The 14,001-nt window shown below is 44.7% G+C and overlaps 1 protein-coding gene across 4 annotated transcripts in view; it reads right to left on the bottom strand.

Moving 5' to 3' along the window:
• Window positions 1–12,957, bottom strand: part of LOC128419482 (ATP-binding cassette sub-family C member 12-like) — a 62,556-nt gene extending 49,599 nt beyond the window's left edge. Inside the window, exons 1-9 of one of the 4 annotated variants that reach the window (XM_053400226.1) lie at window positions 12,535–12,957; window positions 10,375–10,530; window positions 7,726–7,873; window positions 7,289–7,522; window positions 6,179–6,352; window positions 4,176–4,323; window positions 3,197–3,345; window positions 1,842–1,949; window positions 1,157–1,429 (exon numbers count right to left, since the gene is read on the bottom strand). In XM_053400226.1, the coding sequence (XP_053256201.1) occupies window positions 1,157–1,429; window positions 1,842–1,949; window positions 3,197–3,345; window positions 4,176–4,323; window positions 6,179–6,352; window positions 7,289–7,522; window positions 7,726–7,873; window positions 10,375–10,530; window positions 12,535–12,560 (1,416 nt within the window). In that variant the 5' untranslated portion in view covers window positions 12,561–12,957. The remainder of the gene's footprint in view (window positions 1–1,156; window positions 1,430–1,841; window positions 1,950–3,196; window positions 3,346–4,175; window positions 4,324–6,178; window positions 6,353–7,288; window positions 7,523–7,725; window positions 7,874–10,374; window positions 10,531–12,534) is intronic. The other 3 variants (XM_053400225.1, XM_053400222.1, XM_053400224.1) reach the window with 3 other exon arrangements.
• Window positions 12,958–14,001: the final 1,044 nt, after the last annotated feature.

Below are 14,001 nucleotides of genomic sequence, written 5' to 3'. Positions count from 1 at the left end.
TTGTGAATTTTTCCCAACTGGTATGCTACATGAACATGCATAGAGCGATTGCTTAACTCTTAACTGTAGCACATCGAAGTCAGAAAGAAATGTTAGAAAATATTTATTAGAAATAGAATGAATTACCCCAGTTAAGTGCATATCTATCACCAGTGCTTTTTTCTTTAAAAAATGTTTAGGGGTACTCATTTTGACTCAAGAAAATAACCATTTTATAGTTCAAATCGGGGGAAATAAACACAGTAAACGGACAAAAGTACAAAGATTCACAAAATGTTTAGGGGTATGTGTACCCCTGCATCCTCCCAGAAAAAAAGCACTGGCTATCACTGTCTACTTTACTTCATCTAGACCAGGCATCCCCAAACTCGGCCCTCCAGATGTTTTGGGACTACTACTCCCATCATCCCTAGCTAACAGGACCAGTGGTCAGGGATGATGGGAACTATAGTTCCAAAACATCTAGAGGGCTGAGTTTGGGGATGCCTGATCTAGGCCCCATCTGTACTATATATTTAAAGCAGTATTATACCATTTTAAATAGTCATGGCTTTTCCCAAAGGATTCTAGGACATACTATTTTCTGCATCATGGATAACATTGGCCCATTAAGTTCTGACATCCATGAAAACTAGACTTTCAGAGAAAGGCCCATCAATGTCATTGCTGTGTCTAAAACTTTACGCACAAATTGTGTGTAAGAGCTGAGAAACCTGTGCTTTGTTTCCTTCCTGTGAGAAACAATTCTTTTGGTTCTTGTTTTCTGTTTTCCTTGGGAGAAGCTATGACTGTTCAATGGGATGCAATAGATATACAGTGCAGATGAGACTTTAATCTCCCTCTGATCTCAATTTTTACTGTTCCCTCACCCAACCATGGGCCATAGCCAACTAAGTTTTAATCAGAGTAGACCCACTGAAATTAATCTACCTAAGTTAGTCATGCCCATCAATTTCAATGGGTCTGCTTTGAGTAAAGATAGCACTGGATATAACCTGTGTTCTGTGCATGTATCTGCAACTCAGGGTAACATTTCATACATCTGACGAACACCAGCCCACAAAAGCTTATGCCATAGAAACGTGTCAGTCTTCAAGGTGCCACACGGCTCTTAACACAGCTACTCTTCTGCAAATAATCGTTCAGGTATACCTACTTTCTTCACCATAAAACTGATGTTGGACAGGACATTGCTACTACTGCACTCCTTCCCAGAACTTGATATCTGAGAGTGAGACGTGGCGACTCCAGTCGTGGATTGGGGCTTGCGTGCACTTTTCACTTTCAGGACATTCTCCTTATTACTTCTAGCGCTGCTTTCACTAGGCAAATTCACCCAGGACAAAGTGGCATTTTTCAGGACGACAGCATTCTGGGGGTCCTCCAGTGCCATCACATAGGCAGGAGGAGTTTTGGTGAGCAGAATTTTCTAAAGGAAAAAAAGGAGAGAGGCACGGTCAAGGTTCGCACCCAATAAAGTGATGCACAAAATTAACTCCTTATGTGATTGTGGCAGAGGTATGCTTGGAGTAAAATGGGATGTCAAGAAGCTGCGTGTTTAGTCGCTGGATTAATAAACTCTGGGAACTAGCTTGAATGTCAGAACTAACATAATTTTTTTAAAAAAAGAAAAAGATCAAGAGCAAAGGGTTATGAACAGAGTAAAATTACTTGTACAGTTTCCTGCAATTTCCCCAGCAAGCAGCCTCCGGTGTAATAATAGATTAAAGTGCATATTGCTACAGCAAAAGTGTGGTCCGGTACAGGAACCTCAGCCTAGGCCATTGTTTCTCATGCTCCCGCTCAACAAACCTAAAACATTTGTGTTGTTGTTGTTTTACCTCCATTCTTTTAATAGCGACATTTGCTTCCGCAAAGGCTTTCACAGAAAACGGCAGAATGGCAAGTGAAAACCTCATGACGTTAAACATAGCAATCATGCTGAAGGCCTGAAAAGGGAAAGGAGTTAAAAGGCAGCTGGTATCATGGCAGACTGGGACTTTAAACCTCACTCCCTGCAGTCCTAGCCCAACATTCCAACCGCTACACCATCTCGACAATGGCAACATGGACTAAAGCTGCCAGGTTGCAATATGAATTTTGATGCTGCACTGAATTTCTCTGATGGAGGCTTGGGAGACAGTTTCCCCTGTCCCCACTCCTTCTCCAGCTCTTTTGCCATATAGAACGTAAGGAGCTGCATTATACTTATCATCAAAGTGCTCGTTCGTCTAGCTTAGTATTGTTTACAGTGACTAGTAGCAGCTCTCATAGGAACATAGGAAGTTGCCTACTGAGTCAGACCGTTTGGTCCATCTAGCTTTGTCTACACTGAGCAGCAGTGGCTCTTCAGTATTTCAGACAGAGGAAGTTCCCAGCACAACCTGGAGATGCCAGGGATTGGATCTGAGACATTCTGTATATCCTGTAAGCTGCCCAGAATGGCTGCAGAAATCCAGCCAGATGGGCATGGTATTCTTAATAATAACAATAATAATAATTCTGCATACAAACCAGGTGCATACCACTGATCTATGGCCCTTCTCAATTTGCTGTGGAAGGAGGTAAACCAGGAATCCAGCTCATCAGCACAGGTATGCAGACAAAAGGACCAACTCCAAATACTGGTTTTGACCTATAAAGCCTTGCATAACACAGGACTCCAATACCCCAAGGTTTCCAAGGGCTGCCTTTCCAGGTATGAACTTACCCAGACCCTACAATCAGCATCCGAGGTCCTTCTCTATGTGCCCCCCTCTAAGAGGTTTCCAGCTAACCTCTTAGAATGTTGGGGGGGTATTTTTTTAAAAAAGGCATTTGATCAAGTGGACTAGTGGAGGAGGGATGGGGTGATCTTTCTCATCTCTACCCCCCATGCTTGTTTTGTGTGCAGGTTGTGGATGAAGAGACTTTCCTTCTTCCACAGCTAGCATGGAAACAAAGCAGGCTGGTAGACAAGGGATGGAGTGGTCTATTCTTCCTCCAAGGAATGCAATGCACTCACCATCACAGAATGCCAGGTCATCCATGGTGAACTACATGGTGAACAGGTGAGTAACCACATACAAAGCTGGAATAATGTTAGTTTGACCCTAAGTTTTAGGGTGCCAGAAAAGTAATGCCAACAACATCAGGATCAAAATATGAAACTGACAAAATGATCATTGACAAAATGTAAATTGGGGCTAAGCCTTACAACAGAGGCTGTTAGCTCTTGCTTCAGAAGAATGTGGAAGGTGAATGTCAAGACAATCGCCGTAGTGGACACGATCGGAGTTAGGGCAGAATTCACGCTCTGTACATATCCGGCTTTTTCCAGGATTATCCTTTCCTTTTTTCTGGTGCCTGGGGAGGGCAAAATACATATATCAAGCTGTTATGATTTTAGCAAAGTGATAAACCACAGAACCTTCTAGGCTAGGAATGCCAATACCCTAGATGAGCTACCGCACTGCAAGCAAATGACAAGACCCCACTGATTTTGGAGGCAGTGGTAACACTTCAGCTAACAGAGCTGGGTGGAATGGGGAGGTTTAAACCCCTTTTCCAATCCTAGGTGCCCTCATGGGGAAGCAGATCACTCCTTCCCCAGTCATCAGATTGAAAATCATATTTTGAAATGTATTTATCTGCATTTATTTTATCAAAAACATATAATAAGAAATACAGTAGAGAGAACTGAACGAAAAGCAAACCTATGGAAAAGGTACAAATTCAGGTTGCCACATTCACAATCCCTGGGAAGAATAATTATTGGGATTGGAGGCTTGTGACCTGTCCTTTTTAAAGCTTTGTTCTGTCTTTAGGTATCAGGATGTTCTCCTTGGGGATCCTATATTCTCCCTTGAAGCCGGAGCTACTAATAATTCCAAACAGTGGCATATTTCACTGTGAGACATCTGAACATTGGCTGTCATCATTTGTATATAATGCCCCTCCCATGCTGACCTGCATGGATCAGCTGAGAAGGAGGGCTGTGTGCTTGTATGTGCCACATGGCAAGTGTGCAGCGGCGACATCCACTTTTGGCCACACCGCCTGTTCTAGACAATGGAATGCAATTTTGCAAATTATAATCTCAGATGACCGCTGAAACAAAGACAATTGCAGGCAATGATCCACTTAAGGAACTCAGCTGAGATGCAAAAGAACTCTTCCCCCACCGTGCCCCATACCTTTGATGGTATTCGCAAAAGATTTCTCCCAAGCATACATTTTAATCAGCTTGATGCATGTTAAAATCTCAGACATTACTCGCACACGCTTATCCGTCTTCAGAATGGCGGCTCTTCGGAATACAGATGTTATCTTAGCTATGAGCATCTACAGAAAATAGGCAAAATGTGAAGAGAGCAAACAATTTAAGAGACAAATACTAAAGGGCCTGTTTTAAAAACAAAAAAAAAGCCCTTTCAGTGTTGGGGAAGGTCCAAGTAGCTCAGTGGTAGAGCACACACTTTGCACTGAGAAGGTGCCTCTCCCCCTACTCATGAAAGTAGCCCGGCAGCACCCCTAAAGGGCAGTGGGATTACGTGGACAGGGACTAAGATGCAAGAGGGGGGCAGGGGGTTTAAATTACTATCAGACTTTGGAAAGCTAGTATAACTGGATCAAGTTCATCAGTTTTGCTGAATCGATTAAACTAAATACAGTGGTACCTCGGGTTACAGACACTTCAGGTTACATATTTTCGGGTTGCACACTGCGCCAAACCCGGAAGTACCGGAACGGGTTACTTCCGGGTTTCGGCGCTCATGCATGCGTAGAACCACTAAATCGAGCTTTGCACATGCGCATAAGTGCCGAATCATGACCCGCACATGCGCAGATGCAGCGCTGCGTGTTGCAAACACTGCGGGTTGCGAACTTGCCTCCCTCATAGATCATGTTCGCTACCCAAGGTTCCACAGTAGTTTTAACTGGATTTTGAATAAATGTGCAATTGATTGTTACTGTTATGAACTTTAATGTGCCATTGTCTTTCTTAGTGTGCCATGCAAACCACTATTCTGAATAATGTTTTTTGTAGGGCTGAGTAGGGCGCACAGAGGAATGGGTTTATGGAACCAAGGGGGCTGTGGCCTGAAAAAAATTTTTGGGAACCTCTGGCTTAGAGGACACATCAGTCAGAAAATTCTTGTTCAACTTCCTAACCCTCAAGGAGAACATGACAGAGACAGGAAATGCCTAACTTCGCCCGGGTACTAAGTTCTGTGTCATCCAGTGAATAGACTATGGGCCCTTCCAAACAAGATGTATTCAGGATTATTTGGGCTCGTGATGATATGGGGACCATTACACACGATCTTGCTTTCAGCCCTGTTTGTGCCTGAAAAAGTTTTGAGAAGGACATACCGCTTCATATCCACCCCTGTAGCTTCCTGCTGAAATCCTGTGACATTTCATACTGCTAATGTTCCAGGTTGTGCTGTACGAATGTTGTACTATAACACAAGGGTGATGCCCCAGGGAGCAGTAACGTGATAATATTGGGGAAGCATCACAGAACAACTAATAAAGGGGAGTGGTGTGCGGACGCCCAGGGATAAATCTACCACTTTTATTGCATCAGGGGCCGTATTGACACGCTAGGCATTTAAAGCACCGCTTTAAATGGCCGTGGCTTATCCTAAAGGATTCTGGGAGCTGTCGTTTGTTAAGGATGCTGAGAGTTGTTAGGAGACCCCTCTACTCCCCTCCCAGAGCTGCTGTTCCCAGATTGGTTTAACTATGCATCCTCTTCTCAGGGAACTCTGGGAAATGGTAGCTCTGAGAGGGGAAGAGAGGGGTTCTCCTAAAAACTCTCAGCACCTGTAACAAACTTCAGCTCCCAGGATTCTTTGGAGGAAGTCATGACTGTTTAAAGCAGGACCAGAGTGCTTTAAATGTATGGTGTGAATGAGGCCAATGACATGTTGTAGAATATACCCACCAAAAATGCCCACCCATCTAGAGGTTCTCTAGGGACCTTTTTTCTAAAACAGTTATTGACAAAAACTTACTTCGCCAAACCTTTATAAGGCATTACAAATATAGGCCATCATAAAACATTCATATATAAAATTTTCAAATATATACAGATAAACAGCTATGTAAAAAATATGTAATAACGAGGATTTTCATTGGAGTTTCTTCCCACTAAATAGTGCCATGATTATGTAGGAAATGACTGTGTTACCTGTACAGGTATGAATATAATATAAAGAACCAGCCCTAGGAGTGCCGTGGGACCAAGGATGGTGCAGGAATAGATTGTGCCGACGGTCATCAGCAGAGGTACAGCAAGCGGCAGGGGACAAACTAAAGCAGCATCAAATATTCGATAGCCGTCATTGCTTAGCAAATTGATCATCTGAAAGATACAAAGGAACCAAGAGTGATGCTGTGACCAACTAGTCAGAAGGAAGAATGAGGGAGAAATTCAGTTTGGTTCACATTTAAAGACGAACCTACTAAATTTGTACTTTCTTAAACCATGTGTGAGCCATCCTTGAAGTTTCCACTTTTCTGAATTTTGCAATGCAGTTCTCCTGTACGTGTAATGTGTAACAAAATGCATATACTAGAGTGACGTGCACAGACATCTCACATTAATAAAAATAAAAATATACAAAAATGCATTATCTTCAGGAAATGGATTGCAAAAATGTGTGCTATTAGTTTAAACTGCTTACATCTGTTAAGATAAATTTGCACTAATATGTCAAATTTTCATGAGGGCGTTAAAAAAATTAGAAGAGTGTTGTGGAAATGCAGACTGGAAAAATGAGAAACTCAGAGAATCAAAGTTGACAGGTCTGTCTGTCTCTAGTCAGAAGTGATCTTGTAATCAAAGGTTTTCAATTCATTGTCAAGGCATGTATAACACACGAATCGGCTGATGTGTAACCACCTGGTTTATAATGCCAGCCTCCTGTTCTGGATCTTCCTGAAGGCCTACCTAGTCCAGCATTCTGCTGCCCAGCAGAACTAAACAGAAGTCTGCAAGTAGCACAGGAAGGCAATGGCCCTCTCCTACTGTTTTCCCCCATCAATTGCTGACTCTAGACCTGGAGGAAGCATCTGGCCATCATGACTTGCAGTCATTCATAGGCTTATCCAGTGACAGGGGTGCCAACTTGGGCCCCAGGTTATACTGTATTGGCCCGAATATAAGCTGCATCCCTCATTGTAACCTACCTCGTGGGGTTGCTGTGAGGATTTAAAAAATGGGAGGAAGATAACCATGTGCACCACCTTCAGCTCCTTGGAGGAAAGGTGAGCTACAGAAAAAATAAAGCCAACTTACTTCGCTGACAGAGATGCGTGCCAAAGTCTTAAATGACAGCAGCTTCTCAAATGTCAGGGTCGACACGGCAACTTTTAATCGGATAGCAGTGCGGTAGTTGATGGCCCAGGCCATCGACCAGAAGAAGACTTTGGAAAACTCTGTGATGAAAAGGGCTATGCAGAGGCCAATCCCATGGATGACGTCCCAGGAGTCGTCTTCACTGTGCGCCAGGATGTTGTGGATGATCACTGTCTGCAAAAGAGTTTCTCGGTTACTTTTCAGGGTGGGGAGATAATCTGCCAAATGGAAGGTATGCTGGCCGAGGATGATGGGAGAAGCAGTTCAAACACATCTGGAGAGAGCCAGGTTGGCGAATGCCACCCGACAATCCCCCCACCCACCTTCGAAAGACACATTTCAAGCGTGTTTATACATTGTATTTCCATGCTACTCACCGGGCCCAAAGCACCAATAATAACTGAAATGATGTTAGCCGATATGTCTACCAGAATCCGGGTCCTTTGAAATTTAAACACCACTCTGCGTAAGGAAGCTTTATTGGGACCGACTTTGGCCAGCTCTTCTTCCCAAAGGTGTTGCAATCTGTCAAAGGCAAACAGCAGCACTGCACATTTCCTCCACTCACAAGCTGGTTGGAAGAGACCCACTTCTTATGGCTAGCTACAAAGTCAGTGCTGAACAGATGACCTTTGCAATTCTATGGGAGTAATTCCTTGCAATGAGCCACTCCTAGTCTTCAGTTGGCAACCAACACCACTGAGCAGCTTCTGGGGCCCCAGGGGGCCAGACCCATCAGATCCAGACACCCTACCCTGGGTGCCTGGCTTCCTGGCTGGCTCTCAGACCTCACCCTGGCCACCTCTGGGCAGTGGCGTAGCAAGGTCAGGTGGTACCCGGCACAGAATTTTTTTTTGTCACCCCCCCATTGAAATTCCCCCTCCCTCCCTCCACCCCTCATCAAAGAAAGCTTTCTCCCCCTTCCTCCCTTGGGTGGTGTCACTAGTTACCTTAATTTAGATAAGCATCTCTCTAACAGCCATAGATAGACCTTAATGAAATTTATCTTAATCCTTACTGAAAGCTCTAACTGTGCTAGTTGTCATCATTACATACTGTGGTCAAATAGTTTCATAAGTTAAAATGATTTATAGATGGTACTTTACAACAAGTAAACCAGCAAAGATGTATAGTCAGAATCAGGTACATGTTGGAAATGTAAAGAAACAAAAGGTACATTTTATCATATGCAGTGGACTTGTAGAATAGCTAAGGGATTTGGGGAGATGATACATAATGAGATGAAAAAATATATATTTAAGAGCGGGGGGTGATCGCGGCATGGCAGCGTGATCCTCCCGGTGGGGAGCCAATTGTGGTGGCACGATCCTTCCAGCGGAGGGCCTATCGCAGTGCGGCGGCGCGATCCGCCCAGGAGGGATTTTGTCACCCCCCTCTGGGATGACACCCCCACCACCCCCTGCTTCCTACGCCCCTGTCTCTGGGGTCATAGGAGCAAAGGGGACAGTGAGCCAGGGAGGAAGTTCAGGCTTGAGTGATGCTACTTGGGAGGAGGAGGGAGGCATATGTAGGCACCTGCCTAGATCAGGGCCTCGCTGCTAGTTCAGACGGGATGGCACCTCCAGCTCAAATATAAGCTCTCATTTTGACCTGTATCAACGCTGAAGCAAATACTCCACTAAGAATTCTATCTAATATCCAGTGTCAAGACAAAAGATGCCATGCTGATGGCCAACGTGGATGGAGGACAGAGCTATCAATACTATGGTATGTATTCATTCATTAATATTGGATTAATATACCACCCATCTTCAAAAGATCTCACAGTGGTTCACAAGATAAATAGGGATGGAAGAACACAAGGCTATGGCTACTTTCCTTGTTGGCACATGATGCTCTTCCTTCCAATGATATGTGAAGCAGCAGGAAGACCATACCTCTGAGCAGATGCAGAGGCCTTTCAGCTTGGCTACTAGCTAAGAGGTCTTCCCTTCAGAGGCGTCATGCCCTCTAGATGCCACTTTGCTGGGAATCGCAAGTGGGAAGAGCACCATGGTGCTCAGGTTCCTACTTCCAGGCTTCCCACAGGCAGCTGGCTGGCCACTGTGAGAACAGGATGCTGGAGCAGCTGGGTCTTTTTGGCCTGATGCAGCAGCTGGACCCTTCTGGTATTCCTGTGTTAAGTTTTCCTGAACTAAAGAATGAGTAACAGGCCTTACTGGGGTGCCTGGGTTTGGGTGCTCACGGATGCCAGGTCATGGCGCCAATCCTGCTCATAAGGTGACTCTGCATGAAAAAATTGCAGGGAGACTGGATGAAATCAGGATCATAACATTGCATGCATGCACGCACAACAAAAAATCGGGGGGGGAGGGAGGGAAAGACAATGGCCTTCCATCCTGTTCCCCTGAACTTTACATGAGTGGAGCAGCAAGATTAGTGTTATTTCCTAGCTAAGAACTGCCTATTATACTCAAGTTCTCGAGAGAAGATGGGCGTGAGGACATGCAAATGATCATTCCCTGCATGTAGAAAAAGCTCTTACATATACAGTGGTACCTCGGGTTACATACACTTCAGGTTACAGACGCTTCAGGTTACAGACTCCGCTAACCCAGAAATAGTGCTTCAGGTTAAGAACTTTGCTTCAGGATGAGAACAGAAATCGTGCTCCGGCAGCACAGTGGCAGCAGGAGGCCCCATTAGCTAAAGTGGTGCTTCAGGTTAAGAACAGTTTCAGGTTAAGAACGGACCTCCGGAACAAATTAAGTACTTAACCTGAGGTGGTACCTCTGGTTGCGAACAGGATCCGTTCCAGAGGCCCGTTCTCAATATGAAAAGAGCGCAACCTGCAGTGGTGCGTCTGTGCACGTGTGGGTTGCGATTTGGCGCTTCTGCACATGCGGTGGCGTCATTTTGCATTTCTGCACATGCGCGAGCGGTGAAACCCGGAAGTAACCCTTTCCAGTACTTCCGGGTCGCCGCGGGATGTAACCTGAAAGAACGTAACATGAAGCAAACGTAACGTGAGTTATGACTGTACCGGTGTGTCAAAACCCTGCTACCTTTTGGTGTTTGGTTCTGAGCTGTCAAGGGGAGAGAGAGGAGGCAAGGAGTCCATGCTGAGTTTGTGCTTGAATCCTCGGAGCATGAGGTACGAGAGCCAAGAAAATGTTGCAAATGAGATCAGCCCCGCGTTGTCTATTGGATTCACAGCTGACCTGCCCGGGAGAGGGGAGAGAGTAAAATAAAACAAAAAGCTATTGCATTGCTAGCAAGCTGCCTTCTGCTGCATCAGGCAGTTTGTCCATCCAAACTCAAAAACTCCTGTGGGTTTTCTCCTAACGTCTAACTGAGGGGTTCGCAAATTTTCTAGGGTCACAGCCCCTTGGTTCCATAAACCTATCCCCAGTGCCCTCTACCCTATGAAAAGCATCATTCAGAACAGTAACAATTAATTGCACATTTATTCAAAATCCATTTAAAACTATTCAGTTTAATTAATTTGACAAAGTTGATGAAGTTGATCTAGTGATACCAGAAACTGCATTATATATATATATATATATATATATATATATATATATATACACACACACACACACACACACACACACACACACATTCTTAACTAATGAAAACATAAAGGTAAAGGAAATTTGAATCACAAACTATTTATATATAGCTACATACCAAATATGTACAAACCTTCACCTGACACAGATGTATCATAACTAATTCATAAGGAAATCAATAGCTATTACCAATAATTGGTTAAATACAAATAAATGTGGCCAAAAGGAAGTAGCTCTGAAAGCGATAAGATTAGTTAAAGTTTCTGCTTTTTAATGCGGGAAGTCACACCCCAACTGAAGGCCCCCAAAAGAATTGGGTGTAATAGTCTGCACTTCTTATTTGCTATCCTTTTGTTGCTTACGTAGATCATTCCACTGTTCATATGTACGTATGCTCTTTCTCCCCTATATTTCTATTTGCAAATATGCTTGTTAGCGCAAACCCAGATCATGAAAAACCAAGGGTGGAGAATGTGTGGCCCTCCAGAAGTTGTTGGACTACAATTCCCATCATCCTTGACCATTGGCTGAGGCTGATGGGAGTTGGAGTGCAAGAAACATATTGAGGGTCACAATCTCTGCTGCAAATGGCTTTTTTATGCATAAGGTAACGGGACCCCTGACCATTAGGTCCAGTCGTGGCCGACTCTGGAGTTGTGGCGCTCATCTCGCTTTATTGGCTGAGGGAGCTGGCGTACAGCTTCCGGGTCATGTGGCCAGCATGACTAAGCTGCTTCTGGCGAACCAGAGCAGCACACGGAAATGCTGTTAACCTTCCCGCTGGAGCGGTACCTATTTATCTACTTGCATTTTGATGTGCTTTCGAACTGCTAGGTGGGCAGGAGCTGGGACTGAACAACAGGAGCTCACCCCCTCGCAGGGATTCAAACCGCCAACCTTCTGATCAGCAAGTCCTAGGCTCTGTGGTTTAACCCACAACGCCACCTGCATCCCCCCTTTTTTATGCATACCCGTGTGTTATTTATAATTCATTTATTTCTTGACTTTTGCAGAACTCAGAATGGTATATCTAGAGCACCAAGCACTGACCAGATCTGGACCTGCTAGCTTTAGGAAGTTTCTGTTTTTATCATAGAAAGGAGGGGTATAAACATCAATGGAATAAAATAGGACTTCTTTTGTTCAATATCATGGTAACATTGCATTAAACAGAGAGAGTCATAAACAGAATCCTTTCAAAAGGTCTGCCTCTCATCAATCAGTGTTAAGGAGACGCCTTAACATTTCAACGGATGGAGTATTTTTATAGCCCAGCAATTCACAAAAGACATTCACCTTTCTAAATAAATAAATAAGGTGCACAGTTTTATGCCGACCCACAAGTTTGAGGTTTATTTATTTATTTATTTTTGCTGTCCTTTTTCCAGGAAAGAACGAGAGGGTGCAAATGCTATTCAAAGCAATCTCTGTTAAGCTGTTTGCATTCCAGTTATGGGAAGATGCACTCTGTGGTAGTGCATCTGCCTTGCTTGCAGAAGACACCCCCCCCCCGCCCCAGTTCAATCCCCAGCATCTCCAGGTAAGGCCTGAAATCCTGGAGAGCTGCTGCCAGTCTGTGTTGACAGTACTGAGCTTGATGGACTCAATGGTCTGACTTGTTAGGCAGCTTCCTAATGCCACACAACTTGCCTTGCTTTCAGGCGGATGGGGATCATGGTTTCCAAACTTGGAGAATATTTCTGGTGGAAGGACTTTTTGGCAGTGACTGTGTTGAACCCGGGACTCAAGCAAGACTCCGATACGTACACCTTGCCTGCTTGCAGATCCCATGGCTCATCGCTTACGGTCAGATTTCTCTTCGAAGTAAAAAGAGAGGAAGAGAGAGGCTATTACTTTAACAACAAGAAAGAAAAAAGTTGTTCAACAGTGGAACAGGCTGCTTCTGAAGCAATGGACCATCCATCATTAGGAGGTGACTAAGGTCGATGGCCATAAAGAAGGTTGATCGCTGAAGAATTGATGCTTTTCAATTATGGTGCTGGAGGAGACTCTTGAGAGTCCCATGGACTGCAAGAAGATCAAACTTATCCATTCTGAAAGAAATCAGCCCTGAGTGCTCACTGGAAGGACAGTTCCTGAAGCTGAGGCTCCAATACTTTGGCCACCTCATGAGAAGAGAAGACTCCCTGGAAAAGACCCTGATGTTGGGAAAGATAGAGGGCACAAGGAGAAGGGACGAGAGAGGACGAGGTGGTTGGCCAGTGCTCTCGAAGCCACTAACATGAATTTGACCAAACTGCGGGAGGCAGTGGAAGACAGGAGTGCCTGGTGTGCTCTGGTCCATGGGGTCACGAAGAGTCGGACACGACTAAACAACAACAACAAGGTCAATGGCCACCTATCAGGGATGGTGTATGTAACACTGGGTTTCCTGTGCCTTCAGGGATCATACCACATGGCCTTCCAACTTTAGCTTTTTTTAAAAAAAAAAAAACTTAGTTGACTTTCCTATCATTGGAGCAAGAGAGGTCTCTGTTTGCCATTGCTGTGGGGCAAGATACCCACAACTATCAATGCCAAGAGCCCATCTGCAAGAAACCATTTTCATTCGGGTGGTAGAAAGAGTTGGTTACTTCAACAAGTAAGGATCCCAAACTGACAGGGCACCATTTACTGGCTCTGCTCGGCTATGATACTTTCCTCCGAAAGAGTGTGGAAGTCAGATGCCCAGGTGTTGACAGACTGGCTGGGGCCACAAGGCTCTCACTGTTGCTTACCTGGAAAGGGAGTGACAAAGGGAGTGAGAAAGCTGTGGGAGATCAACATAGCACAAACATAGTGGTGACCAGGAGCACCAGACTGGCTCAGCTCCTGCATTTGCACTGCACCATCCTCTCCATCGCCTCGCCTTGCCCCCTACCAGGAAGAAACAGTTACCCACCTGTTGGGAAGCCAGCATAGCAGCTCTATCCTAACCAGCTTACTGCTTCTGCTCCTTGGGATAGTATAATTAGAATCATAGCATCATAGAGTTGGAAGGGATCCAAAGCGTCATCTAATCCAGGCTTCCTCAACCTTGGCCCTCCAGATGTTTTTGGCCTACAACTCCCATGAACCCTAGCTAGGACCAGTGGTCAGGGATGATGGGAACTGTAG

This window comes from Podarcis raffonei, chromosome 8 (assembly GCF_027172205.1).
Source record: "Podarcis raffonei isolate rPodRaf1 chromosome 8, rPodRaf1.pri, whole genome shotgun sequence".
Taxonomy (NCBI): Eukaryota; Metazoa; Chordata; class Lepidosauria; order Squamata; family Lacertidae; genus Podarcis; species Podarcis raffonei.
This window is presented reverse-complemented; position numbering and strand designations above follow the sequence as displayed.